A 27,277-nucleotide genomic window follows, 5' to 3' on the forward strand; every position below is an offset into this window, starting at 1 on the left:
GAGGCAGCAGGAGGGTGGAGGAGGGAGGCATCTCAGCATATTTCAACACAGACCACCTGGTGCAAGAGAAAAAGTCCTTTTCATGGAGGCAAAGTGGAGAGGAAAGAGAGACTGTGGGCAGCAGGTGGGCAGTAGAAAGGGGCTCTGCCAGACAGAGATGGAAACTTACAGAATCAGCTGTTGGGAGTGTAGCTTTCATGAAGAACATTCTAGAAGGCAGACACAAGGAGATTTAAATCAAGTTCAAAAAGTTAGATCTCAGCCCCTTAGTTAAAGCTCTCCACTCTTGTCCACGGACGAGCACCCCTACAGGTCCTGTGACTTCAACTCCAACCAGGCCTTCCTATCTAGGGCTTCCATTGGTCCTGTGTCCGCTGGGACTGGGGTCAGAGGGCTGCCTGCAGGGTCTGTTCTCCTGCCATGCTGGGGGGTGGGGGGGGCCTCATGCCCCAGGAAGGAGGCCCCTGATGCCTAGAGGTTCTGTGTTCCAGAAGGGTGCCCACCGCCTGCACTGTTCCCTCCGTGGAGAAAGCAAGAAAGCTGACTTGAACAGGGAGAAGAAACATTTTCTGTGTGGGTGTCAGCTGGGAACGCCAGTCTCCCAGCACTTGGGAATATTGGCTGATCCTCCCACAGGGAGAGAAGCAGCCATTGTTCTCAGTTCATCGCCAGGCAACCCCGACGAGGTCCCTGGGGTCATGGGCTACACAGCCCAGTCAGCTGCTGACAGTCGTGCTCCAGACTCACCGCCTGCCGGCTCAGGGCCACAGCCCGTTCCGGAAGTGGGAGAATGATGAGGGAGCAAAAAGCATGAAGGAAGTGAGGGGTGAAGCAGGTGAGTATCTGTCTGAAGGGGTTCTAGGCTTCCTCATAGAATTTGGAAGGTAGCGATGAAAACACCAGCAGACGAAAAACAATACAGAAATATTCGTGGCAGGTACAGATCGGCGGAGTGAGGGACTGAACTCCGCCCAGAAGCATGGCGGGCGAGGCAGGACCCTTCCAGGTAGGAACAGGGCGTGAGCCAACCCGCGTTCCTTCCTGGGCAGAAGCAGCGCGCGTCCGGGGGGGGGGGGGGGGGGGGGCGTGTGCTGGTCAGTGTCGAGCAGCGGACACCCCAGGAGGAAGCAAAACACCCCGACGAGGGGCATTTGCTAATTCCCATTAGTAAATCGTGCTGCTCTGGCTGCCTTCAGGCTCCCAGGGAGACACCCAATGCAGAGCAGAAGAAAGGAAAGGAAGGATTCCAAGCGCCATGCGGGTCCTCCATGGGAGGCCTGAGAGCGAAGACGTCAAGGGCAGAATAGAACTCGCTGCGCCGCCACGCACCGACCACCAACGAGCTCTTCGGCGCCTGCGCAGACGACCAACTGCTTCCGGGCCCCAGTCCCTTCATCGGCCGCCAGAGGGGACTAAGCTTTGGAGAGATCCCCCCCACCCCACCCCCACACACCCCATTTTATTTATTTATTTATTTGAGAGAGAGGGAAAGAGAGTGAGCACAAGCAGGGGCAGGAGCAGAGGGAGAGGGAAGCAGGCTCCATGCTGTGCAAGGAGCCTGACGCGGGACTCGATTCCACGACCCCGAGATCATGACCGAGCCGAAACCAAGAGTCGCTTAGCAAGGCTGAACCACCCAGGCGCCCCTGAACTCTTCCTTTTAACAGCCTCCTGCATTTTTCTTTTCTCTGTTAAGGTTGCTCAGACACCCCGTCAGGGTGAGTTCTCCATATCCAGGGAGTCACGTTGAGCCCCAACAGAGCAGGCAGCACGTGGGGCGTCCCTGTCTTGGGCGTCGCAGCTCAGCTGAGTGTGAAAGGCCCACCCAGGCCATCCGGCTGCTGCTTCCGAAGGCGGGAGAGTCCTGCTGGGACGGGAGCAGGGGGCCTCCAGGGCCATGGGTCTACCTGACTCTCTCCTCCAGGAGCTTCCTGCGGCCATCCGCGCGGCTGCCACCAGAAACAGGGAGTGTTCCCGCTTAGTGTAACCCGGTTACCTCAGCCCTGCCAGGAAGCCAGCAAACCCCTGAGGGGAATCCCAACCCCCTCTCCTACTTTTGCTTTCCCACACTTGGAGATAGACAGATGGATCCATACACGATGGGTAGATAGATCTCTACCGATATGGTTTTGTGCATGTTTATATTAGCCTTTACCAAGAACAGTGTGCTTTTTTTTTTAAGATTTATTTATTTGAGAGAGATGATTTATTTGAGAGATTTATAAGATTTACATATTTGATTTATAAGAGAGAGATATATATATTTATTTGAGATATATATATTTATTTGAGAGATTTATAAGATTTATTTATTTGAGAGAGACTTGCCTGCCCATGTATACGCAGGCAAGTGCGGTGGAGGGGCAGAAGGAGAGGGAGAGTCTCCTACAAGGGATTAGATCCCACGACCCTGAGATCACGGCTAGAGTGGAAATCCAGAGTCGCTTAAGGGACTGCAACCCCGGGTGCCCCAGAACAATGTCCTTTCTTCTTCGACACCTCGTTTGATTCATTCTCAAAACTCCGGGAGGTGCTGCTCCATTTCACAGATAACAAGTCTCATCCTCAGGGATGGCAGGTGACTTACCCTTGGTCAGACCCTCAGTAAATGGTCCAGCTGGAACATCGACCGAAGTAATTCAGCTCCAGATTGCCCTGCCTTTCCAGAAGGTCTCCCTGCACATCCGCTGTGTGTAGACGGATTTGTGTGTGTGCACAAGCACCAACCACTCTGTGTAGACTTGTTATATAGACAAAACCTGACCTTGACTGAAGAAAAAAAGAGCGATTGGGAGACAGGGTGGGAAAATAGGTAGAGTGTGTTTTCCGACTCCCATGAGGAGCGCAGCAAATGGCAGGAAACCCAGGAAACTGCCTTCCCGCCTTCATGCATGGTCTTTCACTCCCTCGCCACAGGCTGGGATTTGGGGGATCTTTTCCTATTACGATATACTACCATAACTCTCACTAAAGAAGTGGTGTTGAAAGTTAAACAACCTTATCTGTGTTGTTCTTTTGAGCTTCAAATAGTCCATACATGTGATCTTTTTTCATTCTCATAGTCACTTAAGCTAAATATTCCCTCCATTTTACAGATGAAGAAACTGAGGCTCAAAATGACTAACTTGGCTAAGGCCATGTTATTTCTAAGGCAAAGAACCTGAGTCCCTTCTGAGAGTGACTGGTTGTGGTTCACGTTCCACAACCCCAGCAGAACAGGAGGACACTTACCATTGTGCCGAAAATCAGGGTTCATGGCTCTAGAATTGTTTCGTGTACCCACCAATAGGGAACGGGTTACAGAACCAGGATGCATCAACACAGTGCAATTGAGTAGGACAGTATACAGAAGGCTCCTCGTTTACACATCTGGAAAGTTCTCCAAGATAATTGTCGTGGAAAAGAACAAGTGCAGAATAGTGTCTACAGCCTACCGTCTTTTGCTAGTGAAGGTGGGGGCTCGACTCCCATCTGTGTGGACTAACAGTGCGCAGATGCTTAAGAAAAGGAATGATTACCCAGTGGAGTCATCCAGAAGATGACTGGGTTCTTGATATATACCTTGTGATGTTGGTTTGTTTGAACCCTCTGAATGTATTACTTATTCAAGACATGAGACACATTTTGTACTAAAGAGAGCTTCCCTTCAATAATGTTTTCTCCCCCTTTATTCTCCTTATCCCTAAGGCACACATGTACACACAAAGAAATAGACGCAGAGTAGGTTTCCAATAGGAAAACTTTTGCAGGTGCAGAATCGATCAATGATGTCAGAACTCTGGCATCTGTCCATTTATTTCAGAGAACTGCTGAGTTTGTCAGACACTCTGGATCCAGACAACTTTGCAGGGAGAAGCTTTTGAAATCTAAGGAAAGAGTAGAAACCAAAGTAAGTGTAGTTAGGAACTTCTTTCTCTTTTTTCTTTTTTCTTTTCTTTTTCTTTTTTCTTTTTTCTCTTTTTTTTTCTTCTTTCTCTTCTTTCTCTTTTTCGTGCAGAAAAACTTACAGCCTCATTTCTAGTATCAGCCCTTCTCAGTTCCTCGCAGAGAGAGTCCCCAGGGTCAGAGGACCCAGGCTCCCAGGGAAGATGCTGTCATTTTGTTCTCGAGTTTGGGTTGTGGCAAATAAAAACGCAAGATACTTCGTTAAGTCTGAATTTCAGATAATTCACAATTTTTGGTTCAGTATAGTATGTTTCATGCAATATTTTGGAGCATATTTAGTCGAAAACGGTTATTTGTTGCTTATCTGACATTCAAATTTAATTGATCACCCTATATTTTATTACTTTATTTTTAAAAAAGAGTTTATGTATTTTAGAGAGCAAGCAAGTGGGGACGGGGCAGCGGGTGAGGGAGAGGCAAAGAATTTCTGCACTGAGCGCTGACCTTCGATCACGACCTGAGCCAGAACCAGGAGTCGACACTCAACTGACTGAGCCACCCAGGCACTCCGGGCATCCTGTATTTTATCTGGCGACCCTATATCATCAGGTGCCACCCAGAGGACGTTGATAAAGTGCTCTTGAACACGCTAGCCCTGAAGGACAAGGAGTACCTAGCTCAGGCCTCCTGATAGAACTTTCTGGTACAACAGAAGTGTTCTGTATCTTTGTTACCCAAACAGTCACCCTTGACAACTTGAAATGTACTTTGTGCAACTGAGGCCTGAATTTTTCACTTAATTATTTTATTTAAATTTAAACTGTCACCTGTGGCTCCTGGCTACTGTATTGGACAGAGCAGCTTTAGAACCAGTCGTGCATCTCCCTCCAAACCGGACTTGAAGACGAGCGGTGGCTAACGTGGCATGTAACCCAGGAGTCTGCCCTCGAGTCCCTGCAGCTTAGTGATCGGTGCATTTCTGTGCAGATATAAGTTTTGTTGTCAACACATTCGTTCTGAGTATTTACTGAAGTTCTGTTACAGGGGGAGGAGATGGGGCTGGGGTATAGAGACGAAGACGGTAGAATTCTTCAACAAACACCCTGGAGATGAGCGTGTTCCCTGGGTAATCCCGGCATTAGAATGTAAAAACCATTGAGCTGGCCTTCTGTGCAGAGCAGACAGTGTGAGCGGATGAAAAAACATTGATTTTGTCACACCCACCGGCTGTGAGAGTCTTTTCTTTCCTTGATGCTAAGCAAACATTTGGTAACCGCAGACCTGGTAGCGTATTAAAGAGGGCTCTTATGCATGATATCAGCCAGCAGAGAACAGGCCCTTAAAAGATTAAGGGCTTCCTGAGGGTTATCATGAGACATCAAGTCTGGAGAGGTGAGTGCACGGAGCTGGGAAAAAGTAAAGTGGGAAGGCAAGAGGCCGCACTTCCCCATTTCCCCGCATACCTGGTGGCTTCGGAGGCAGGCAGGCGAGGTCCAGACAATGGTCAGTGGTGGACATCTTTCCACGGAAGTTCAGCTGACCGTGTGCGGGGCTCGGAGAAGGCTTTCGGAGCTGCAGCATCCATTCCCTGTTCATGTGGCAGAGTTGAGTGGCCGCCTTTGTTGGATGCTGGGAAGTCACAGTGAGTAGTCAGACCGGGTCCCCCCTTCCTCATGGAGCAAAGGGTATAACGGGGAGAGGCACATGACAAGGGATCCAATCAATAAAATCTTGGGCTGTATTTTAAAGGATCTAAATAAGGAGATTGATAGTGATCTGAGGTGAGAAATGAACGGAAGAAGGTTACTTTTAACTTTCCTTCTTATATTTTATTTTTTTAAAAAGATTTTATTTATTTATTTGATAGACAGAGATCACAAGTAGGCAGAGAGGCAGGCAGAGAGAGAGAGGAGGAAACAGGCTCCCTGCTGAGCAGAGAGCCCAATGTGGGGCTCGATTCCAGGACCCTGGGATCATGACCCGAGCTGAAAGCAGAGGCTTTAACCCACTGAGCCACCCAGGCGCCCGTCCTTCTTATATTTTAAATTACACACTTAATATATGCTCTTTTTAATGCTTTACATTCAGGTGTTTCTAAAGGTTAACCATCTCTCCTCATATAACCTTACATCTTGGGGTTTTTCTTTCTAGATGGCAAATACCCTCTTTCTCCAAGTGTCTAATTTTTTTTCCTGTTTGGTTTACTCCTTTATTTATCTAGTACTAATTTGTCATATGAAAGGCCAAGTGTTTAATAATACCTTTAAGTAGATATTGCCAGGAGAATTTTTCAAAAGCTTATAAGCAAGTGGCAAAACTTCCTTATCCTTAGTAGTCCCGCGTATTGCTAGTTTTGGTCTTGTGTTTTAATACTTTTGTTACTGTTATATACAAAACTGAACTACGAGAAAGGTTAACTATTTTTTTTTCCCTCATATGTATCGACCATTTGAATTCAGCAAAAGATACAAAATACCCTGTTTAGTCATTTTTGTCTATTATATTGTGTCTTAAATTTCCTATTGTCCTATGCGGTTTATGTCCTTTCTTATAAGGTTGTGCGTTTCCTGTCTTGCTGGATAACAATACCCCCCCTCAAAACATACCCGCGCGCAGAACTGAGGTTAAAGTGTTTCCTGAAATTTCATCTAATGTCTGGGTTTTGTATTCAGATCTGTAATCTGTCTGGGTAGCTCCATTTCAGATGGGCCTGTCTGAAGAACTGAAGGCCTGAAAGGGGAGAAGGAGCTTGCCAGAAGACACATCAGAGAACAGGTTATTTCAGAGAAAAAGAGCCAATGAAAGCGTCTTGAAGCTTCAAAGAGCTTGGCAGGAGGAAAAGAGACCAGTGTGGCTGGAACAGAGAGATGGAGGTGAAATCCGGGAGGTGGTGGGCAGAGGCCAGAGGTGGTCATGGTAGGTCATGGTAGAGAAGTGTGGAGGATGCATCAAGGCATATGTTGGGGTGCAGGTGACATGACCTACAGATAGTTCGGATTTGTAGAGCTAAAGGGAAGGGAGCAAGGCTCACTCTTAAAATTTTGGCTGGAGTGAATGGATTTAAGGCTGTGACACTTCCTGAGTTGGAAGGACAGGAGGAAATAACAAGCTTAAGGTTCACAGGGTCAGTTCCTGTGTCTTAGACATCCTCTGGGTGAGATGAGAGTTCCAAGTGAAGGCGTTAAGGAGAAGTGTGTATACACATGTATACCCACACATCTGCATGTCAGCGGAGAGATCCGGGCTGGAGATGTAAACGTGGAAGTTTACCAGCTAACTTTTGAAACTGCACTCTTGCTGAGATCATCAAAAGAATAGGAACTGGTACCAAGCTCCAAGGTTCTCAAATTTAGAGCACGTGATTTTCCAACCTCGTTGAGATCAATCGTTAAAGCAAAGAGAACTTGTCTCGGTGTCAAGTCTAGCCCAGTCCTTCCGGCTGTGGCTATCGGCAAAGGTAGGAGGGCACGGACTTCCTCACCTGCCTGGTATCCCTGACGATGAGGAATGTGCTCAAGGTTGAAGCTTCAACTGGCAGACAAACAAGACATTAGCACACTTGCTTCTTTCATAAGGAGCCCTAATTCTAGTAATGTGCATTAGTTCTAAGCCCAAGGGATGCTGGTTCCATTGCCCTGCCCACGGCGACGGAACGAACAGCTGCGATGGAAGGCAGTCTAATGAAATTCTGGTATTTTTTTTTTTAAGATTTTATTTATTTATTTGACAGAGAGAAATCACAAGTAAGCAGAGAGGCAGGCAGAGAGAGAGGAGGAAGCAGGCTCCCTGCTGAGCAGAAAGCCCGATGTGGGGCTCGAACCCAGGACCTGGGATCATGACCTGAGCCGAAGGCAGCGGCTTAACCCACTGAGCCACCCAGGCGCCCCAGAAATTCTGGTATTTTTAAAGAGGGCTACACCACCCATGCCTGCAACGTCACTTTGTTTTCAAGTTTGCATGTCATTGTCTACATATATGGCCTAATTCTCGATTTCAGTATGCATGGCGAATCCTCAGTTAAATTCCTAACATCGTCTAATAATACACATGCATTATATTTAACAGGAATATTTACATTTATAATTATAACTTAGGATCAAAAGATGACAAACCCTTAGATGGTAATGTAATTGACTTGAGAATACACACAATTTTTTAGAACTAATTATAAAACATCTCATCCTCATAAAAAAAGAGTTCCAATGATACATTAAAAACTGGTAAGAGACTGGATGGTGGGCAGAGGAAAGGAAGACTGCATAGATGATTTCAAAATATAGAAAGAGATATTCTAATTGGTGATACTGTGTTATTACTGATCTGCTTTGTTGGGAATGCCCTACATAACCAAATAATGATTCCGTCTTAGCCTCACGCCTCAGTAAATCCCTGAGATCAACTTCTGTCCCTGGTGTCCAGCTGCTATCAGTAATTGGAAGGCCAGGGTTTACCATTCTCATGAGCTCGTCCCAGCTGAAATGGTCCTCCCCGGGACCCTTGAGGCATGGTGGATGGAGACCTGTTCAACATCTGGAAACCAACTGAAGCTACTGAGAATTTATTGCTCACTGGAGAATTTTCCAAAGATGTAACTAGGGCTTTTGGATATAAACAGTGATGTTTCAAAGTAGAAGGAAAAGAGGCATATTGGAGAGGGAGAGCTAGGAGGGATCTGCGAGGAATATCCTCCGGAAAGCCTTTTGGCCGGAGCTCTTAGGTAAGAGCTGGTCAGTTGGCACCTTTGGTGTTTCTTTGATGCTCTCCAAAGACACCCCCGTAAATTAGATTTTCAGAAGGGATTTTCTACTGGAAAGAGATGTTAATTAGCAACCTGTTAGTCTGGTGTCTAATTAACGTCTCTTCTGCTAATAAACCAACCTTCTAGAACAAAGTGCTTCCTGATGGCCCAGCCACAGACTCAGCTCAACATTTACACAAGACCCCATTTCCAAGTGTTTACCATAAGGTGGGGTCTGTGCTGACTATTAACAATTTAACGAGATGGGGTCTTTGACTTTAAGGAGGTCTTGCTGAAGATGAAACAAGCAAAATTAACACAATGTATTATTATTCACCAATCAAATACAAAGTTTTGTTATTAGCATGCAGAGGGAGAATTCAAAGTCCAATCTCTAACTCCTTCTTCATTTACCACAGGAAATAAGTTTACTAAGTCAGGTAGCTCATTACCAAACCATCTCCTGATTTGTCCCCTTGTTTCGAAAGTGTACGTACTTTCCCCCTGGGTCTACCGCGCTAACACCGGGCCAAGATTCACCTTCCTTCCTCCCTTGATGTCAATTCCAAGGAGAACACCTCTCCTCCTTCCCTTAAATTTCTCAGTTTAGGATGCTTGGTAACATTCTGGTATGTGGATAAAGTTAATCCATTATGTCTTGAGTTTTTACTGGTTTCATTGTTCTGACAATAATCTCTTAGGGAGTGGTGTTCAACGGTCAAAGTACCGGCTTCCTGGCCTTGGGACTTAGACAAATTGTTTAGGCTCTGTTTCCTCCTCTTTAAAATCAAGATAGGGATAGCACTTATCGATGGACCGCTGGGTTTAATGAATTTTCTAGAGGCATGTAATGCTTAGTAAGTGTTAGCCATTACCCCTGAGTGCCCGTGCTCTAGTTTCAGAACCCACACTGCTGAGCCTATGCATTTCATCAGGAGGTGAGAGAAGGCGAACACAGAGTAATGGAAGCAGGGGGAGGCTGACCACCAAGCCCAAGGTCACACGCCTAGTCAGTACTGGAGCGGGGTCCAAAGCAAGCTGGAAGTTAATGAGGAGGATTGCTAGGCCCATATAAAGCAATTGGACCTAAGGATCCAAGTTCTCCAGCATACCAGAAATTCTGGGTGGGAAGATCCCGGTCCCCTGAGCGGACCTCTCCGGAACGCTGTCAGGCCGGACCTCCCCGAGTGAAGATTCTGTCCTACCCATTAGAATCGTTAGCAGCTCCTCTGCAAATTCTACTGTGCGCTTATCAAGGTGCTTACTTCTTTTCCCGCCACTTTGCCTTCACCAAACTCCCAGACACTAGCCACACACACCCCCGCCCCCCGCAGGTGACAGCTAGGCCAAGGGAGGGGAGGCGGCGCTGGGGGAAGCGGGAGGGGGTGGAGGGGCCGGGGGGCGGGGAGAGGGTGGAGGCTGCCTCTGGACCACTCCTCGAGCGTCAACATTAGGGAAGTGGGAGGCGCGTCCGCGGGAACCGGCTTCCATTTAGATGACCTCCCCAGTGCACACGTTCTCTTTTGAATGCTCCAGGCGAACGATCCCGGAAAATGCTTCAGTGGGAGCTCAGAGAGCTTTTGGGGAAAGAGGTGGTTCTTACTTGGGTCGCCTGAGTACCAGCGCGCAGAGGCGTGGGCAACCATGGCCCACTCATTCTCCAAAGCGTAAACCGAGTCATCCCTGAAGAGACACTTGGGTGAGGCTTGACCCTAGAAAATAAGATCGTAGGAATTTTTCCACGGTCCCAGATTGCCACTTCTGGGGCTGGAGCAGCTAAGTTGCCAGACCTTTAGTAGCAACAGCTTTGGGGAGGCCTGTGGCCATAGTTTTTTGTTTTGTGTTGCTTGTTTGTTTTTGGTTGCTTTAGGAATCTAGGCATTTGAGGCTCTTGAAATGTATTAATTCCAGCTTGTTGAAGGTCAGGCAGTAATCTAGGTCCGGGCTTTTAAGTGGTTTAATTGGCACAAAAACCTAAGGGTGACACCATCAATCTACTTCCAATTTATGGATGACAAAATTAGAAAGTAGCCCCAAATACAATTAATTTGTAAACGGGAAAAAGCTGCAATTCGAATCTGAATTCAGTCAGCCACTTATATCACCGCAGGGAAATCCATTTTCCAGAGGACCCTTTTCATGCCTAAATTTCAGGTGAGTTAAATTGTTTTAAGTTGGGGCTTACTCGACCTGCCAGTTTTGCATGGCTTAGGAGAGTCACTAAACGCATGCAATTGTTAGATCCTAATCAATTTGTAGTTTCCCATTAATGACTGAAACCTACACCCTAAGCCTCTTCTCAGAGGCCTTGAAACCTCGATATCCTTTCAGAAAAAGTTGACTTACCTTTGCCTAGTTCCCCCTTATTCTAAAGTAGTGTTAGCTCTTTCTTTGAACTGGTGGGGGGCTCTGAAAAGAGCCTTTGGGTTTGAAAACGCTTCCGGAAACTAAGATGCTTTGTCCGTTCACTTGCCCTTGGCCTTGTGGTGGCTCTCGGTCTTCTTGGGCAGCAGCACGGCCTGGATGTTGGGCAGCACGCCGCCCTGCGCGATGGTGACGCGGCCCAGCAGCTTGTTGAGCTCCTCGTCGTTGCGGATGGCCAGCTGCAGGTGGCGCGGGATGATGCGCGTCTTCTTGTTGTCGCGCGCCGCGTTGCCCGCCAGCTCCAGGATCTCGGCCGTCAGGTACTCGAGCACGGCCGCCAGGTACACCGGCGCGCCGGCCCCGACCCTCTCGGCGTAGTTACCCTTGCGGAGCAGGCGGTGCACGCGGCCGACTGGAAACTGCAAGCCAGCGCGAGAAGAGCGGGACTTCGCCTTGGCCCGAGCTTTGCCTCCTTGCTTGCCACGTCCAGACATCGCAGACACAGAAAAGCAATGCCAAAACAATAAAAACAAATCGCTTGCCAAGGGCGACTTAGCAGTGATGAAAGTAGGAACACCGCTGCTTTTATAGGCATTTCCTGGGGAGTAAGTCCGGTTTTCTGATTGGCTGGTAAAAAGACTCAGTCAAGTAGCCAATAGAAAAGCTTTATTTCCATACCTCATTTGCATAGTTCTGCCCATGGATGATAGCCTCGCTGCTTGTCTTCCAATGAACTAAGACACTGTCTGCATCCCTCATTAGCATAAAAGCCCTATAAGTAGCACAGATTCGCTTCCTACTTTCACTTCACTTCGGGCGTTCTGACGTTTTAAAATGCCTGAACCAGCCAAGTCCGCTCCGGCCCCGAAGAAGGGCTCCAAGAAGGCGGTGACCAAGGCGCAGAAGAAGGACGGCAAGAAGCGCAAACGCAGCCGCAAGGAGAGCTACTCGGTGTACGTGTACAAGGTGCTGAAGCAGGTGCACCCCGACACGGGCATCTCGTCCAAGGCCATGGGCATCATGAACTCGTTCGTCAACGACATCTTCGAGCGCATCGCGGGCGAGGCGTCCCGCCTGGCGCACTACAACAAGCGCTCGACCATCACGTCCAGGGAGATCCAGACGGCCGTGCGCCTGCTGCTGCCCGGGGAGCTGGCCAAGCACGCCGTGTCCGAGGGCACCAAGGCCGTCACCAAGTACACCAGCTCCAAGTGAACTTCCCAAGTAAGCGTCCTGTCGTCATCCAACCCCAAAGGCTCTTTTCAGAGCCACCCACATTTCCACTAAGAGCGCTGTAATCCAACACAGAATTGTGCATGATTGGCTTGGGACAAAGTATTCTACCTTAATTAGAAAATCATTGCCCGAGAAGGAATTACTAGTCTCTCTTAAGGGTGTTAAAACAATACGAAGCGGAAGTTAATATCCTATTATCCCATGCTCTCGGGGGCCATCTTAGTGAAAACCTATGCTGTTCTGAGTCTCCATTCTCAAATTCTACCATAATCGGTCTGATTCATTTGAGCACAGAAATTTATGATCTTTAAAGGTGGCTTATGTTAAACAGTCAGGATCGACCCATGGCTTTATTAGACCTCTGCTCAAAGTTGCTGGCTAACGTGCTTGTTTCCAAGGGCGGCTGAACTAAAGGTAGGTAAGTACTAGCGGCGGAGATCCGAGGTTGAGTGGATAGGAAAGACGCTTTTGAACTTGGCATACTCAAAATCTCTCACTAGAGAACTTTAATTTAGCAAATAGCGCAGCCTGGGAAGTTACAGTTTAATCCCTTTACTCATGAGCTTCGCTCCAGGCAAAGATTTTTAGGTGAAAGAAGCCTTCTTCTCCATTTGTCTTATCCAGGTTCTGGAACACATATCAGTACTTAGCGGTGAAGTTTGCTTTTTTCCATTAAAAACATGGGAAAACACAGGGAATAAATTCTGTTACAAAAGAACACAGACTTGTACAATTTTAGATGAAACATGATATAGATTACCAAGTTACTTAACATAAGGGCCTCAAGATCTTATACCTGCGGTTTTAATTAACATTTGGGAAGAATATTAAAGGCCTGCCTGGCCTTAGACCAGCTTGCATTGGAGCACAGCTCTGGTTGCCTAACTTGGAAGCGTTTTGACATAGTTAAGGTAGAAGTGCAAAAACAGGACAGTTCCAGATGTTAGTCACACTAGCTCCTCAGCCAAACTAAGTCTTCCAGAGTCCTTCAACAACTGAAATTGGATTTTTTTTTTTTTTAAATTTCATGTGTCTAGTGAACCCGCTCAAGGACTGATGGTCCAATTCAGACTGCCAACTACCAGCTACCCCAAAAATGTGCAGGTTCACTATTACCCAGGCTGATTACAAGGTCTTTGGTTTGTTTTTGTTTTTATTTTTGTTTTCCTTCTTCCCTTTGTCTCATATAAATTCTGATTTGCCTGTGTTGGATGGAGTAATCCTGTAGCTTGTTCCCCTTTCTATACAAGTGAAGGGCAGGCTAATCATTAACAACTTGATCATTTATTTCTAAAGTTTCACCAAGACATTGTTTACCTAAGTCCTGCCAAGGAATCAATAGAAATGTGAGACCTGGAGAAGTTTCTTGTCCAGCCCTGGGCAGTGTGAGTTTTATGCTTATCTGCCTTCCGCTCCTGCGTGCTAAAATGTGTTCTTGCCTAAATTTGTTTCTTATTTTGGCTTTTATTCTGAGTGCACTCTGTCGATCGGTTACACATTAGTGGTTTTATGTCAGATCATGAAATGATTATTGGTGGCAGAGGACAGGCAGTCTGAACTCTAGGGCACTTGTTAATCTTTTCTGGGTTGTTTGTGTTTGTCTGGGGATTCTGATATTCTCTGGCGTTTCAAAGCATATAAACCGGAAGTTGGTATTTTTCTTTCTGGCCTTTAATGTGATCCGTTGGGTTTGGTGTTTTGTGTTTGCGTGCTGTGGATTCCCGAAATTAAAGATGAGTCTCTTTCCTCCTTTCAAAGAGGTCTTTTCTTGTGTTTACACATTATGTATCCAAATAGTTGTCAGCATCTGCAAAAACAGGATTGCTGCCTCAAAGATAATACAAGTAAAAAAGGACAAACTGTAATAACTTTGACTTTGAGTGGTTAGGCCTTACAGGAGACTAATGACAAGAAAGACCAGTTAACCAAATTCCCAGTTGCAGAAGCCTGTCCCTTGCTCTGCAGAAGCCTCTAAAGTGAATGATCCAATAATTCCAAGCAATTGTCCCTTCAGGTTTTCTAAGTAAGATTAGAGAGAAGAGAGAAGAAACATGGTATTATAAATCAGATTACTGAGTCAGATAAAAAGAGAAGGCTTTCAGTACTCTTATAAAACAGACATTAATAGTTACTAAATCTTAATGTGTTTGTTATAAGAGCTAGGGCACTGGAAAGTAAGTAGAATTTCCTACAAAACTTAGAAGGGTATCAGAGAATTTACTTAGATTCTCAACAATGGTGTTTGCTGAGAGATCTCTGGTCTTAATTACATTTGTTTCTTTTTTTTTCCTTTTAAAGATTTTCATTTCTTTATTTGAGAGAGAGATCGTGAAAGAGAGAGCATGAGCAGGAGGGAGGGCAGAGGGAGAAGCAGATGGCCCGCTGAGCAAGAAGCACAAGAAGCACCATGTAGAACTCGATCCCAGGATCCTGGGATTATGACCCAAGCTGAAGGCAGACACTTAACCAACTGAGCTACCTGGGAGCCCAGTTACATTCTTTCTTAATTCTTCTTCTTCTTCTTTTTTTTTTCCTCTTAACTGATCAACAAATCTGTGGTCCTGGTTTTGTTGTAGGAAAGATGTTATGGTTCGAAGCTGACAGCCAAGAGATAATTCTTAAAACATCTTTGGTGCAAAAAGGGGATTTTATTAAAGCACAGGGACAGGACCCATGGGCAGAAAGAGCAGCAATGTGGTCATGAGGAGTGGTTCATTATATACTTTCAAGTTGGGAGGGGGTTAGGAGTAGCGTAAGTCTCTAAGGAATTTTGGAAGCAAGTTTTCCAGGACCTCAAAGAGGCTCGCTATTGCTAGGAAAAGGTCATTTATTAGTGTCTAATAGGACCTGAGTCATGAGACCCTTCAGAAGTATATCAGTGGGCCATCAGCTCGGGGGATGATTGCCAACATGTACATTGGGGAGTAGATATAAAGGAAGTTTCCAAAAGAATTTTCACATGTTAACATAAGCTTACAGGGTCCTGGGTGTCCAGCTAGGATAGCCTTTTGCCCTTAGCAAAGTGTCAACATTGAGGCAGCTGAGTCCCTAGATAAATGTCACTCTGCCTGCTTTAAGGACCTGTCAATGGGCTGTAGAAAGTAAAGCAATTTAATCATTTTTCTTCTGCCTTTGTTTCCCACATCAGTTTTACCTCCTTTAGATTTTATTCCGGTTTCACAATTAGCTCCTCTAACTTGCACAATGATTGAGAATATTTTGTTTTATGAATACAAACAATTTTGAGCAAGTTGTCCACTCTACCTCATCAGGAAATTAATAACTTATAAGGCAAACTTAAATTTTAAATGGCTTATATAAAGACTAAAAAACACAACTTAAAGCAAAAGAAACCAGGGGCTAGAGAGTATCAAGCTAAGCGATATAGGTCAGTCAGGGAAAGACAATTATCACAAGATTTCACCCATATGTGAAATTTAAGAAACAAAACAAAGAATCATAGGTGAAAAACAGAGAGGAAAACCTCTTAACTCTAGAGAACAAGCAGATGGTTACCAGAGGGGAGGTAGGCAGGGGACTAGGTTAAATAGGTGATGGGGATTAAGGAGGGCATGGGCTGTGATGAGCACTCGGTGATGTAGGGAAGTGTTGAGTCACTATATTACATACCTGAAACTAATATAACATGTATGTTAATTAACTGGAATTTAAATAAAAACTAAAAGAAAAGAAATAGAACCTCAAATCAAAATAAAACTTCACTTGATGCTTTAAATGTGTTTCCTCTTTAAATTGTAACTCAGAGAAAACAGGAAAGTTTAACTGTGAATTTAATTAGTGGTTTTAGTTAACAGGTTATAGGCTTAGAAACAAAAGAGAATGTCTCTATTATTTTTGAACAACTTAAATTTTTTAGTTCATGATATGTAGTTTTTTTTTTTAAAGATTTTATTTATTTATTGGACAGACAGAGACTGCAAGTAGGCAGAGAGGCAGGCAGAGAAAGAGAGAGGGAAGCAGGCTCCCTGTGGGCTCGATCCCAGGACACCGAGATCATGACCTGAGCCGAAGGCAGAGGCTTAACCCACTGGGCCACCCAGGCACCCCATATGTAGTTTTTTTTTTTTTTTTAAGGTTTTTAAAATTTATTTCAAACAGAGAGAGGTCACAAGTAAGCAGAGAAGCAAGCAGAGAGAGGGGGGGAGGCAGGCTCCCCACTGAGCAGAGAGCCAGATGCGGGGCTCTGTCCCAGGACCCTGAGGTCATGACCTGAGCTGAAGGCAGAGGCTTAACCCACTGAGCCACCCAGGTGCCCCAGATCATATCATTTTTAAAACAGGTGATGTTTATAACATTGCATCCAATCACAAAAACTCAGTGCGTCAGCTTAAATGGTGAATTCATAATCTATAGATAACCCTGAGAATTTTGATGACTATTCAATTGAGTACATTAATGCCCAATCTTCGGATACCTAGACAATTTCTAAATCAGAGGGTGCAAAATATGCATCCCTAAAAACTGACCTGTGCAAGGCTCATATTTTTACACAGTTTAGAATGATGCTAGATAAACAAGTTAGAGAACATATAGATGTCTTAGGAGAACGGAATTAGATAGGTTTGGTTTTGCCACTTTAAATCTGTGGAAGCAAATGTAATGAGTGTGCTTGGCCCAGAGGCCCTAGCAGACTGGTATTGCTCCCAGTTTCCTCAGGCCAATGAGGGAACAAATCGCCTGCTTCTTTTAAGGGCTGTTGTTAACACATACAGTTCTGATCCTGTTAATTATTATAGCTTCAGAGAAACACAGATATGCATACAAGACAGTGGCTACGTTTAGTCTCTTCATTTATTAGGAAGTTGTTATAGTTTGTTAATGTAAATTCAGTTTAATATGTGTTATTTTCTTGATGCTGATGAAATATTCTTTACAAGTAAAGTCATAGGCTTTGAATGTATCATTCTATGATTTATCATTTTGTTTATCTGTGGTTGGTTTGCGTATATCTAAACGCAAGCACAGAATGGCTTACTAGGATTGGTTAAAAAACAAACAAAAAACAGTCTAAGGAAGAGAAAAATTCAGGATTCATATGGAACTTTCGATATATTTTTGTGCCTTTGCCAAGCTTGAAATCATTTCTAACAAGTGCTTGACCTCACCTCAAAGAATTTGCTGTGATCACTTTATGCTGTGTTTTACATTTCACTCTAAAATATGACTGCAATCATTTTCTTGTTTTTATATAGCTATGATTTATGTTTACATATTAATGTAATAACCAGCTTTCTCTGACAAATTTTTTTTAACGTATCCTAGATTCAGGTCTAAGTACAAAATAGTGAAATTGTTAAGACATCTTTTACACCAAAAAATATCCCTGGGCCTTCCTTGATAGCCATGGTGAGCCAATAATTTATTCCCACAATCTAAGGAAAGGAGGGATGATAAATTTATCAGGTGTATTTCGTATTTCAATATTTCAATATTTCAATATTTTTCAAATATTGATTGTCAAATCACAGTACAGTCTGCTTTTTATGTAATTCTTAAAAGTTCCAATCTAAATCCAGCTTTTCAACTTCCTTCTGATAAGAGTAAATCCCATAACTTAAAAAAAATTTTAAATTCAATTAATTAACGTATAATGTATTATTGGTTTCAGAGGGAGAGGTCAGTGATTCATCAGCCTTACATACACCTAGTACTCAATCCATCACGTGCCCTCCCTAATGTCCATCACCCAGTTACCCCCTCCCCACACCCTCTTCCCCTCCAGCAACCCTCAGTTAGTTTCCTGTGATTAAGAGTCTCTTGTGGCTTAGCTCCCTCTCTGGTTTCGTCTTGTTTCATTTTTTTCCTCTCTTCCCCTTTGATCCTCTGTTTTGTTTCTTAAATTCCACATATGAGTGAAATCGTATGATAATTGTCTTTCTCTGATTGACTTGTTTCGCTCAGCATAAAACCCTCTAGTTCCATCCACCATGTTGCAAATTAAATCCCATAACTTTTTAACAACTCTTCTCACACTAAGCTTGTTTTAGCCAGTTTGTCTGACATTCCACCTAATTAAAACCTTGCCATATTATTTGGTAATTAATTGTCCCTGAAGAATAATCCAAGTAGATTTTACTGTTATGTTTTCACTTTATTCTCTATAACCAATAACTCCGTCTACAGGTCAGATCTGAGAATGTTACTTCACTCATAGCTCAAGAGTTGACATATTTACTTAAAATAGATATGTCTGGCGGTGGTTCATTTGCTTTCACTTGTATGAAAACAAACAGGATTTCTAACTTGTGCAGACGGCTCGGTCAATATTGGGGCGGGAGCTGGGGGTGGGTAATTACTCATGAGAGGAAAAGGAGCAACCAAAGAAAAACTGAGTAGTTAAAATTAAACCTAATGCTAAAGAAAATACCCAAATTGCAATGCAAAAAAGAGCCTTTCAAGGATTCCTCACCCTCAGCACTATACCAATCGTCTAGTCTGATTTCTAAAAATAAAATCAAGTATAACCAGCCCTTCGATAAAAATTGACTATCACAAATCTCTCACACAAATCTTCTGTGGCTTAGCCATCTCCAGACTTTATAATCATGTAAATAAAAATAACTCCAGTGATTAACACCAACCAGTTCAAATTTTACAAATACATTGATTAGCCCAAAGACTGGACAAGTGATTGACCCTTGTGTTATCTGTAATTAATATAAATTTCAAAACTATAAAGCTGAAGCAGGGCTTCAAACCTACCTCAAGAACCATGTGAACAAATCAATTTCATGTTATTGTTAAAACAGGGTTTTTTTTTTTCCCCACCTGGTAATACCTTTACTACTTGTAAATGATAGAACTGAGATCATAGGTAAAATACTTTCAAAAATCTGTACAAAAGTATTCTTTTTTTTTTTTAAGATTTTATTTATTTATTTGACAGAGAGAGATCACAAGTAGATGGGGAGGCAGGCAGAGAGAGAGAGAGAGGGAAGCAGGCTCCCCGCTGAGCAGAGAGCCCGATGCGGGACTCGATCCCAGGATCCCAGGATCATGACCTGAGCCAAGGGCAGCAGCTTAACCCACTGAGCCACCCAGGCGCCCTGTACAAAAGTATTCTTATTGGACAGATCACGTCAGTCTGTATCATCTGCTACCTGTTAAGAGGATAATACAAGACACTTTAAAATTTGCCCAAAATAACTTAAATTTACAGTGCCCGTATTTTACTCCTTATCCTAATAATCATGATAATGTGGCCCTACCTAAAGATTCTCGTAACTTCTCCTCATTTGAAATTGTACCAAAAGATCCATGGGACTTGGTTTTTGACATGTTTTGCTTTAGGGCCTTCTGATATTGTCAGATATTATCAATAACTGTTCCCCACACTAGCATAATTGAACAAATAGAAGCTACATTTGGAGAAAAGATGTCACCAGACACACTTCTATAAATTATATGATTAAAGACTTAAAGAAGTGTCAGCTACAGGATGTGAGGGTGATCGGATTGTGACATCTGTCACTGCACTGATCACCAGGGTTGACCTGGCTGATCTGGCTGGTTGGCTGGTGTCCCCTTCCTCCCTCACTGTTCCATGTGCGTCCCTCCTGGAAGCTGTGTGCTCCATGAAGGAGAATGATTCCTGGATAGAGGAGGACCATTCTCTGGTCAAGGGTATAGGAGTAGTTGTGCTTCCTCTTGGAACCTCCAAACAAGCTCTCAAGGTCCATTTGTAGGAGAACGTAGGGTAGTCAAGCTTCCAAGACTCCAGACATATCCAAATGAGGCCCTGTATGTGGCAGTCTGCCTTTCTAAAAAAGAAAAGAAAAAAGAAAAGTCAACTTCATAACAATGATATAAAGGGCCATTTCTAGTCCTTTTAACTAAAAATATTGCTTTTACACTCCAGGACAGATGGATATTTGCTTCTCACTGCAAACACATTTAGAATCTCACCACTTGGATATACATTCTCTTTGGAAACACAATCTTGAGACTCATTGAAAGTTCTCCAGAATTCTGGAAGTAGGAATCTTTCTCCTAAGGCTCTACGGATCAAGACGAGAACTAGAGTAGACCACCATTCCTTCTTTTTCCTCCTGTGTTGCCGTTTTGTCTTTTTCTCCATTATCAGTCTTTCCAATGATTAGAGTTTGGATTTCGTCTTCCCTAGTATTAAATGAGATGAAATTAAATAAAATGTAGTAAAATAAAATAAAATAAATTCTTCAGAGCCTCGACCTCTATACCTTGACTAAAATTCCCTAAACAAGAAGAGGTGCTACATGGTTTATTTCTGACCATGGCTCAAATTACAATTGAAACAATGATTAGGAAAAATGATACTTGTTTAACTAAAATACATCAAAATGATATTTGAAAACTATTCTTCTACATAAGACATGTCAAATAAGTACTTGGAGACTATATGGACTTCAGATTCTTCTTATTATATTTGTGATTGCCCTAACAACATTTTTGACCCATGTGGGGGAGTTGAGAAAGTCCAATGATGGAAGGGGTGAAGATATGGCCAACCCAGGATGGACATGCTGATTGAGGGTTGGAAGAATGTATTACGCAGAGACAGCCTGTCACATGTTCCCAGAGTTTAGGAACTGGAGAGTTTCTAAAGAATCACTAATTGTTTTCTTTAAAGGGCTCGTTAGTCTACATTAGAATAGATTGTCTATACTAAAAATAATGCACAAACATGACATCTCGTTCTTATTCTGTAGGCTTTTTCTCCCCTCTGTTAGATAATCACCTTTTTTGGACTTTGTTGGATGAAATTTTCCTATTGCTTGGCATACCTGCACATAAGAAAACAGTGTGCTAATAATTAGCTAAATGTCTTTGAGTTACTGTTTAACAAACCCACCACTCTGAGCCTGTAAGGTGGTTGTAATTACTCACCCATGAAAATGGGGTGAGGATTAAATGAAACCATGAATACAAAATACTTGTCCCAGAAACAGTATCATGCCAGTGAGATGACTCCCTGAGGAAAAAATTGTGGTCTCTAGAGATGGGACCTCCAAGTTTGACCCACATTTCCTCTCTGTGTGCTTCAATGTCCTCATTTGTGTCCTGAGGACGATGGTAATAACACGTACCTTCTAGACGTTGGTGAAGATCGGAGATCTTTGATGCATAGAAAGCACTTTGTAGAGTAACGTGTACGTGGTAGGTTCTCAGGGTCTGCTGATATTTGCCAAGTTTCATTTATAACCTTCCTTTGACCTTTAGCCCCAAGGGCAGCGGATGACTGAAGATCTTGGTTAAAAACCTGTTTTCCTTAAGTCATGGGAATTTCACAAGTGATTTGATATAAAAAGAATGCTGACTGGGGCGCCTGGGTGGCTCAGTTGGTTAAGCAACCGACGCTTGGTTTTGGCTCAGGCTGTGATCTCATGAGTCACGGGATCCAGCCCCGCTCTAAGGGTCAGAGACAGAATTTGGCCAAGTCAGTTCTAGACATAAATACGCCTGAGTGAATTGGGCATTTTTTCCCCTACAGTCTAAATTATACATGGTGTACAACAAAATTGAGAGGGAGGTACAGACTTCCCATGTACCCTCATCCCCACACACGCAGAGCCTCCCACATTAGCAACACCACTCACTAGAATGGTACTTCTGTTTCACCCAAGGATGAACCTACAAAGACCCATCCCATCGCAATCACGCAAATATCATAGTTTGCCATTGCAGTTCACTCTTGGTGTCGTACATTCTCTGGGTTTGGACACATGTATGATGACAGCTACCCATCGTTATAATAGCACACTGTTTTTTTCACTGCCCTAAAATGATCAGAAATTTTAATAAACTGGAAATGAGGGGAAGGGGTGATGGGTCCTCTGTCTTGCTAGCGTGTGAACTAGGACATCATGGTGGGTCTGGAATGGGGTTGAAGGAGCTACTTATCTTGCCTTCAGGATTCTCCAAATCCATGAAACACACTTTGGCAGGTGCTGTCCCTACCCAGTGTCTGGGACATCCTTCTCCCCCTGTTTTTTTATGATCTGGATCACAGCAGATTTGCACACATCCTGCTTTCTGGTTCCCCACCCCACACATATGCTGGATCTCCATCTTTTGATTCTTTCCCTCTCCTTCCTGCCTTGCAAACTTCTCCTCATCATCCTACAGACATCCTCCTGCCCCTCGCCTCCCCTCGGACCAACCCTCCCAATCGTTCAGTGTGCGTCTTGCTCCGTTTGCAATTAATTCTTACTACATGTCCGATAGGTTCTGGGCTCTGGTTTGGTCACACGGTATCCCCAGGGGCTGTGACTGGGCCTGGCACATAGTCAGTACGCATAAATGATTGAATGAGTCAATTCATTCAATAATTGTTTTGAATGCCTGCTATGTGCCAAGTTCACGCGTGCATATATCATTGAACAAAGTCACAATCCCTTCCTTCAGGGAACTAGGACTCTAGGAGGTGAGACTGGAAAACAATGAATAATGAAAATATCTGGTCTGTGGGAAGGCAAGTGTTGTGGAAAAAAAAACCCAAAGCAAAAGAACCAGGATTAAAGTGGTGAGGACGAGGAAGGACCACGATGATGAGCCCGGGAATGAAATTCTGAGCAGGCGGCCCCAGTGCGAGCGGAGCCCATGTGTGGGGTGGGAGCTCTGACAGTTGCTAATCATTGCCTAGGAGACCGGATCTAGGATCAAGGTGCTACTGTGAAGGGCAGTGTTGAGTCTGTTTCACTAGACAAGCCTCAGGTCAAAGCAAGGTCTGTGGTACTTTCTCTTCTATGGAGCAGATGCCCAAAACTTAGTGGTGAGACAAGACAGAAGGTCCTCAATCTGTTGCAAAATGTCATATGATGCGCCGCCACAAGGGGATGGGGCGTGGCTCCGTGTCTTTCAGGGACGACTCTTTCCAGCTTGTGCCTTACAGACCCTCGGGTCTTAGAGATCTCTGCTGGAGACTCCACATCCGGCCAGCGGACAGATGAGCTGATGGAGGTAGCGCAAGGAAGCTCTCGCGAGCCCCAAGATCCACTTCCCTTCCCCCCCCCCCCCCCCCCCCCGCTCTCTTCCACCGCCGCCCACTTCCTCTGTCCCTTCTGTCCCTTCAAGCCCCACAATGGCTTTTCACCAGCCAATGACAATGTCCGGCACAGAAAGGTTGAGGACAGAGTCTTGGGGTGGCATATGAAGGGGAAGTCTTCCTTTTCTGTTCCAGCCCTGAAGGACTATCCCTGGCTCTGTTGCTCCACCTTCAGCAACTGTCCCCTTGAAAAGGGACAACTCACTGCCATCTTGGACCTTTCATCTCGGCTGCAGAAGACAGATCACAAAGGGTAGTTATCATACGTAATTATATAGGATGCAAGAAAGGAAGAAACACTCTGGGGAGTCACCTAGTACATCAGGGAAAGGCAGGTCAGGGGCGGCAGCAAATGTAATATTTATATTTTCATGAATTAAAACACTTATCACAATAGTTGCTAACACTGGGGTGGCACGAAGTGTGTGCCAGGAACATCCTAAATGTACTCTATTAACTCAGTGAATTCCCGAACGTTAATGTGTTAGCCGGAAAGCGGAGAGGGCTGAAGCCCTTGAAGATGAGCCTGGAATGAAGGAACTCGGGGAAACCAATGGCCTTCTGCACCTGCGGAGTATTCCCAGTACCTGTCACTCGTTCTCTGCTACCTCATCAGTGTCTTCATTCGAGCGTGAACTTGTGAGGTCATGTGTGAGCGTGAGCCCCCAAAGGGAGAGCCGTGGTTTCCTCTAGCATAGGCTTTAAATTGGGGGCCTTTTCCACAGGGTTTAAGACAACCCGTGGCACGCGTCATTGTTAAGAACACTACATCTGAAGCGACAGTGAGTCTGCTAAACTCCCTATGGGAACATCAGGGGTCACGTCTTGAGTCGTCGTTTGTCGGGGAGACTGCCCCTCGCCAGCTAAAGGGAGAGGACCGCTTTCTCCCGCCCCCCCCACCAGCAGGCTCTGCTTTGAACCTACCTGAATATGATGGCAATTGCTCTTCTAGAAGTACAAACAAAGCAGGATGCACAAATCTTTGTCTTTGGGAAGCGAAATGATCACTGGGGTGTTAGCTGTGTCAAGCATGGGTTATAATCATGGGTCCTGAGATTAGCCAGGCATGCAAACACTTGCCACAGGAACCCGTATCTCCCTGCCCAAGGAACACATCAGTCCAGACATACAAAAGAGAATTCCCTAATAAGCAAACCCTCCGTACCTTTTCCTGTATGGGATTTGGACACCTGCAGGGGATAAAATCAGGTTTGCCTTTGCTTACTTGACAAGAGGAGGAGGAAAAGTGCATTTCAGAACACCCCAGAAGTAGACTAAGCCTTTATTTGTGTACATTTCCATCAGATATGTTTCATCTGACTTATTTAAAAGCTCATGGGGGGGGGGCACCTGGGTGGCTCAGTGGGTTAAAGCCTCTGCCTTCGGCTCAGGTCATGATCTCACGGTCCTGGGATCGAGCCCCACATTGGGCTCTCTGCTCAGTGGAGAGCCTGCTTCCTCCTCTCTCTCTCTCTCTCTGCCTGCCTCTCTGCCTACATGTGATCTCTGTCTGTCAAATAAATAAATAAAATCTTTAAAAAAAAAAAAAAAAGCTCATGGGGGATGACCTCATCTGTTAGCCACCCAAAGGGATGAGCAGCTGGGAGAAGGGTGGCTTCTGGGCACAGTTTCAGCTGCTCCATGTGGGAATAACAAGCTTGAACTCTAACTGTGGTTATATAAGGAATTTCCCTGCTCCTCACAGGCAGTTAGAGCTGTGGCCCACCCCAAGCACCCCACCTTAGACAGTGTCCACGGCCTGGCCTTTGTCACTGCATCTCCTTTGTGAAGAGCTCTAACCTGACATCCTACTTGCCCTTCAAGACTTAGCTCAGGGGTGTCTGGGTGGCTCAGTCGGTTAAGCGTCTACCTTCAACTCATGTCATGATCCCAGGGTCTTGGATTTGAGTTCCCAAGTGGGGTTCCCGGCCCAATGGGGACTCTGCTTGTCCTTCTCTCTCCCTCTCTCCCTGCTGTGCGCGCACACTCTCTCTCTCTGTCTCTCAAGTAAATAAATAAAATCTTAAAAAAAAAAAAAAAAAAAAAAAACTTGGGCGCCTGGGTGGCTCAGTGGGTTAAGCCGCTGCCTTCGGCTCAGGTCATGATCTCAGGGTCCTGGGATCGAGGCCCACATCGGGCTCTCTGCTCAGCGGGGAGCCTGCTTCCCTCTCTCTCTCTCTCTCTCTCTGCCTGCCTCTCTGTCTACTTGTGATCTCTCTCTGTCAAATAAATAAATAAAATCTTAAAAAAAAAAAAACTTAAATGTAAAGGACACTGGCTGGACCATATTCATCCTTTGTTTAAGAGTATACATAGACTCCAGCGCTAGAGGGTGCGAACTTACTACGGAGATTCACCATCCAACCACTGTGTCACCGGGGAAACTCAACCTTCATTTTCTCATCTACACAGCAGAGAGAAGGACCAGAGGTATCTCATAAGGTTGCCGCAAGATCAAGTGTGTTGGTATCTATGAAGTGCTTAGAACACCACTGGGAGCAGAACAAGCTCCCAGTGAAATTAACCATCCTCATTATTGCTGTTGTTCTCAGAGTTCAAGATGAATTATAGAAATGAATTGATCAATCTCTCTCTCTTCACAGGAGGAGCAGATGGGTTTTAGACATCTGTACCACCACCGGCCACGGCTAGACACCGTTCCATCTCACTCGTAAAACAACAAGTGATGCTATAAGAAGATTAATGGAAAGATTTTTAACAATCACAGAAGGATCTGTAAGAACCTGGCTAAAATATTATTTTCTGAGTATAAAAATATTAAATGTTTATTGTAGAATTTTGTAAAAAGAGAAATATATAAAGAAGAGAATTAAAATAACTCTTAGTATTCTTTTTAATATGTATATGACCGATATGTATAGATGAATGTGGATACATAGGATACACGTATAATGCATATACGAAGCATGTTTAGGTATCATGCCATAGATCCACATATATAGTTTTCTAGGTGGTATGCTTAGAAACAGTATTTAGTGGCTGTATCATTACTTATATAAACAGTCCTCTGCTATTAGCTATTTAGATTGAGATCCATTTAAAAACATTTTTTTTTCGAAGTTATTAAAGTAATCTCTATATCCAGCGTGGGGGCTTGAACTCATGACCCTGAGATCAAGAGTCACATGGCCCTGCAACCAAACCAGGCAGGCACCCCCTGCGTTTCATTTTTATGCATTTGAGATTTAACAGATCACACCTCTTTGTTTAAATATGTGATTATCTCTCTTTTTTTTTTTAAGATTTTTATTTATTTATTTGACAGAGACAGATCATAAGTAGACAGAGAGGCAGGCAGAGAGAGAGAGGGAAGCAGGCTCCCTGCTGAGCAGAGAGCCCGACGCAGGACACAATCCCAGCACCCTGAGATCATGACCTGAGCCGAAGGCAGAGGCTTAATCCACTGAGCCACCCGGGCACCCCTGTGATTATCTCTTTAAGATAGACTTCTAGAAGTAGAAATACTAAATCACTAGGTCACCGCATTTTGTAAGGCTCCTGATACAGACATTGCCAAATTGCCGTCCAGAAGGAACATGCCCATTTATAATCCCAACATTTTATGAAAATCCCTATTTTACTGCATGCATATTTACCCTGAGAATTGCCTTAAAGCATTGTTAACCTGACAGGCCCCCGTCAATTTTTTTTGAAAGGTCATTTCCCTCTTGGGACCTCTCCCCCATGTTTTCATTAGCCATGATCCCATAAGAAATGAACTGTGGCCCATGGTCACAATCATTCCGTAGAATGGCACCATATGCAGAATAAGTAGGCTCTTAGGTTAAGACTGAAAACTAGTATTTAGCAGGGATTCCTCTGCCTGGGACAGTGCTGGAATAATAAACTGCATTTGGCTGTGTGTGGAACCAAACCTACTTTTTTTTTTTTTTTAAAGATTTTATTTATTTATTTGACAGAGAGAGATCACAAGTAGACGGAGAGGAAGGCAGAGAGAGAGAGAGAGGGAAGCAGGCTTCTTGCTGAGC

The 27,277-nt window shown here is 44.4% G+C and overlaps 1 protein-coding gene and 1 pseudogene across 1 annotated transcript; one reads left to right on the forward strand and one right to left on the reverse strand.

Moving 5' to 3' along the window:
* Positions 1 to 3,241: 3,241 nt before the first annotated feature.
* Positions 3,242 to 11,545, reverse strand: LOC125102034 (histone H2A.J-like; annotated as a pseudogene).
* A 239-nt stretch (positions 11,546 to 11,784) lies between these two features.
* On the forward strand, positions 11,785 to 26,103 carry LOC125102054 (histone H2B type 1-C/E/F/G/I). The gene is made up of 2 exons (XM_047732745.1): positions 11,785 to 12,211; positions 25,871 to 26,103. Exon 1 carries the CDS (start codon positions 11,822 to 11,824, stop codon positions 12,200 to 12,202), a length of 381 nt encoding a protein of 126 aa, XP_047588701.1. The 5' UTR covers positions 11,785 to 11,821; the 3' UTR covers positions 12,203 to 12,211; positions 25,871 to 26,103.
* The last annotated feature ends 1,174 nt before the right edge of the window (positions 26,104 to 27,277 follow it).

Source organism: Lutra lutra, chromosome 6 (genome assembly GCF_902655055.1).
Source record: "Lutra lutra chromosome 6, mLutLut1.2, whole genome shotgun sequence".
Classification (NCBI taxonomy): domain Eukaryota; kingdom Metazoa; phylum Chordata; class Mammalia; order Carnivora; family Mustelidae; genus Lutra; species Lutra lutra.